Genomic DNA, 3,516 nt, shown 5'->3' on the forward strand with positions numbered 1-3,516 from the left:
GTAGTGCAGAGCTCTGTGTACAGTGACACTATATCAAGTGGCGGACAGTGAGTGACCAGTGCAGTGCAGTGCAGTGCAGTGAAGTGAAGTGAAGTGAAATGTTTTTGTTGTTGCTAGCCACGCCGTATAGTGGCTGCTCACCTGTGTTGACCTCACTCTCTCCACCGCACCCTCATGGCGACCGAGAATTCCCAAGAGAATTCTTTCGACCTACCTCTCTCAGGGCAGACCATTGACCCTAAACACCCCCAGGAACCACCTCGCCCCATCCCAAAATATCCTGGGCTGGACTGACTGGCTTCCCTGGTGCGAGATATTGTTGTGTCTGCAGTTACTCCACCAGATTAAAGGAGGTGACGGCCTGCAGCCAGACTGACTGCCCCAACCAGGCAAGCACGGACTGCCACAGAGACGGCCCATTTTGCTGCCTAAGAACTGAGGAGCTGAGACTGGCCTGTGGTATCCAGAACCCAGTCACACACGTGCCTGACACGCCAGAACCCACCGCACACACCGTCCCTGACTCCCAGGCAGCCCTCGCCCCTCCCGCACCCCATCAGTCTCTGGATGCAGCGGAAGAGGACATTGCAGTACGCGAGGAACTCCTATCAAACTCTCCCGAAGCCCGGTGGAGATTATCCTGAGGCAGAGGGGTGAACTCTACACCTACAAGAGCATTGTAGAGGTGTATCGGAGACATAACAAGTGGCTCTTACAACAGCGCTCCGCCCTAGTGGAAACACTCAGTGCAGTTGACGCCCACGCACTTGTAGAACAGCAGACTCCCCTCCCCACCCCCACCACACAGGCCACCAGCGCTCTGCCCAGTACGATAGACTCTGACTGGCAGGAAGTTTGCTCTACACACCCCCACTGGCAGACCTGGTGGGGGTCAGGAAGGCCCCAGAGGCTGAGAAAGGTGACAACAGACGACGTAAGTGCTAGGCCAGCCCCTCTGCCGCGCTCCCGCGTACCTCACCCCCCAGCCATCACTCGCAGCCGTCCCACCTCACCTGATCACCCCCACCCACGCCAATATCAAGCCACCAGCACCCATACTTCGCCTGCCCGTCCCCAACCCCGCCACCACCAAGCCACCAGCACCCTGTCCTCTCCTGCCCACTTTAACCCCCGTCACCTTCAGGAAATCAGCACTCCACATACACACCCTCCCGTGAAGGCAGGAGCGAGCCGCGGAAGTTCCTCCCAACAAGGGAAAAGGAGGAGACAGAAGGCAACGGGGTACCAAAACTGTGACAGGTGCCACCAGCGAGGACACGCCACAAGGCACTGTAAGGCTGTCCTGTGTGACTTCTGTGGCCACACTGGCCACCTCGCTGACGCGTGCAGGAAGAGGCAAGCAGAAGAAAGAAGGAACCTTCGCTGCGACTACTGCCTCCTGTTACTCTCGTGCAGCTGAGGCAAGACAAGAAAGACTAATCAGGGCGCTCCTGTCAGAAAGGCAGTTGCTCCCTGGATTTACCGCGCCCACTCCCCCCCGACAAGCTGCACCCCTCCATCACGGACACCCAGCCCAGCAGTACGGAGCGCGGAACGACGTCACTCCACACACATATTTCTAGTAGGACAACCATGACACCCAGTAGCCTCAGAATCCTGTCGTCAAATGTACGTGGATTCAGAACGAATGTCGGCGAGTTGACCCACGCAGCTCTCAAGAACAAGGCTGACATAGTGGTGGCCGTTGAGACGTTCCTGAATGACAGCTCCGTCACAACATGCGACAGGATACCTGGCTATACTCACTGGGTGCGGAGGGACAGAACAGCCGGGCAAGGCGGTGGTATAGCTTTGTGCCACCGTGAAGGTCTACAGCTGCAGCTATTGCCCGTCACAGTTCCTGAGGAGATGGAAATGCTATTTTTCCGCCTTCTCCTCGCTGACAGGACTGCTGTGCTGCTCTGTCCTCTGTACCGCCCCCAATGGTAACAAGGCGCCCCACTCTCCTTCCTCACGGACCAACTGGACACAATCATGGCCACCCACAGCTGTCAGAATACCATTATTGTGGGGGATTTAAACCAGCACCTGGTGAACCGAGCCTACACAGAGCTCCCTCGACCCTGTCCTGACCGATCTGCCGGCAGACTCTGTGCAGTGCTACCAACTTGACAAGGTCCTCTGTGAAGTTGGTCTTAACCCAGCAAGTGAGGAAGGAAGCCAGCGCACCATCTGGCTATGGGAGAAGGCTAACTGGCGTGGGCTCAGGGCAGAGTTAGCCTCCACATACTGGGAATCCACGTTCACAGATGACATGAACCACAACGTGGCAACCCTCACCTCCCTTATCATATCAGCACAAGCCAGGCACGTCCCTCACAGGGCATATAGAGTCGATCCACGAGACCAGCCTTGGTTCGGCTACAGGTGCCGGCAAGCTGCTGATGCCAAGTATAAGGCCTGGACTCGTCTGAAGCGTCGTCCCTCCAGGCGCCACAAGGCCCAGCACCGCGCTGCTTGCAAAAACATGGCGAGAGTGGCTACATGGGCGAGGCAGAGGTGGGAGTTAAGTCTACGGAGGAAGCTTGCCAGTAACCAAACTGATCCCAAGCAATGGTGGTCCCTTGTGAAGCAGCGGCAGGGCACAGTCACACAGGAGAGGATCCCGCCCCTTAAAACAGCCTCTGGCAACTTGGCAGTTGCTAACCAAGACAAGGCTGAACTCCTGGCAGCACACTTTAGCGGGAAAATGACGACTGAGGAGCCTGACAGTCAGCCTCCACAACTAACCCGCCTGTGTGACGTAACCCTGGACCACCTACAGCTCAGCGAAGCCGCCGTGACAAAGCTGCTGCGCAGCACCGACACCAGGAAGGCGCCCGGCCCTGACGACGTCTCGCCCTTCCTGATGAAGCACTGTGCGGAGGAGCTAACAAAGCCCCTCACACACATCTTCCGCCAGTGCCTACAAACCAGCACCTGGCCAGCTGCATGGAAGGAGGCTCGGGTCACTCCTGTACACACAAAAAAAGGATAAAGGTGACCCAGCAAACTACCGCCCCATCTCTCTCCTGTCAGCTGTCAGCAAGATCTTGAGAGAATAATAGCTGAGCAGCTGACCTGTCACCTAGAGGAGCGTCACCTCATCTCTCCACGCCAATATGGATTTAGAAAGAGACGTTCCGCCTGCATGCTTCTCCTCCTCACACAAGCCTGGCATGACGCCCTCGACGCCGGCCGCCCCACCCTCGTCATTGCCCTTGACATTGCTGGGGCTTTTGACAGAGTTTGGCACAAAGGACTCCTGGCCAAGCTCGAACAGTTCGGCATCACAGGACAACTGCTAGAGCTGTTCTCCAGCTACCTACAAGGCCGGAGTCTGAGAGTAGTGTTGGGCGGGTGCACGTCAACCACACACCCAGTGGAGGCCTCCGTTCCACAGGGCTCGATCCTTGGCCCCATCCTGTGGAACGTATATTTCAACGACCTCCTTCAGAGCCTCTCGCTTGTGTCGGCATACGCGGACGATGCCACTCTCTCGCACAGCTTCGGTAG

At 57.2% G+C, this 3,516-nt stretch overlaps 1 protein-coding gene across 1 annotated transcript; it reads left to right on the top strand.

The window, feature by feature from the left end:
- The first annotated feature begins 1,593 nt into the window (after positions 1-1,593).
- Positions 1,594-2,998, top strand: LOC123505177. Its single transcript, XM_045256339.1, has 2 exons — positions 1,594-1,946; positions 2,074-2,998. Exons 1-2 carry the CDS (start codon positions 1,594-1,596, stop codon positions 2,996-2,998), a joined length of 1,278 nt encoding a protein of 425 aa, XP_045112274.1.
- The last annotated feature ends 518 nt before the right edge of the window (positions 2,999-3,516 follow it).

This window comes from Portunus trituberculatus, chromosome 17 (assembly GCF_017591435.1).
Source record: "Portunus trituberculatus isolate SZX2019 chromosome 17, ASM1759143v1, whole genome shotgun sequence".
Taxonomy (NCBI): domain Eukaryota; kingdom Metazoa; phylum Arthropoda; class Malacostraca; order Decapoda; family Portunidae; genus Portunus; species Portunus trituberculatus.

Bases quoted from the DNA above. Each gene is read 5' to 3' on its own strand.
- LOC123505177 (XM_045256339.1), top strand. From the start codon at position 1,594: ATGACACCCAGTAGCCTCAGAATCCTGTCGTCAAATGTACGTGGATTC. The intron at 1,947-2,073 runs GTAACAAGGCGC...GCCTACACAGAG, and splicing joins CCTCTGTACCGCCCCCAATG to CTCCCTCGACCCTGTCCTGA.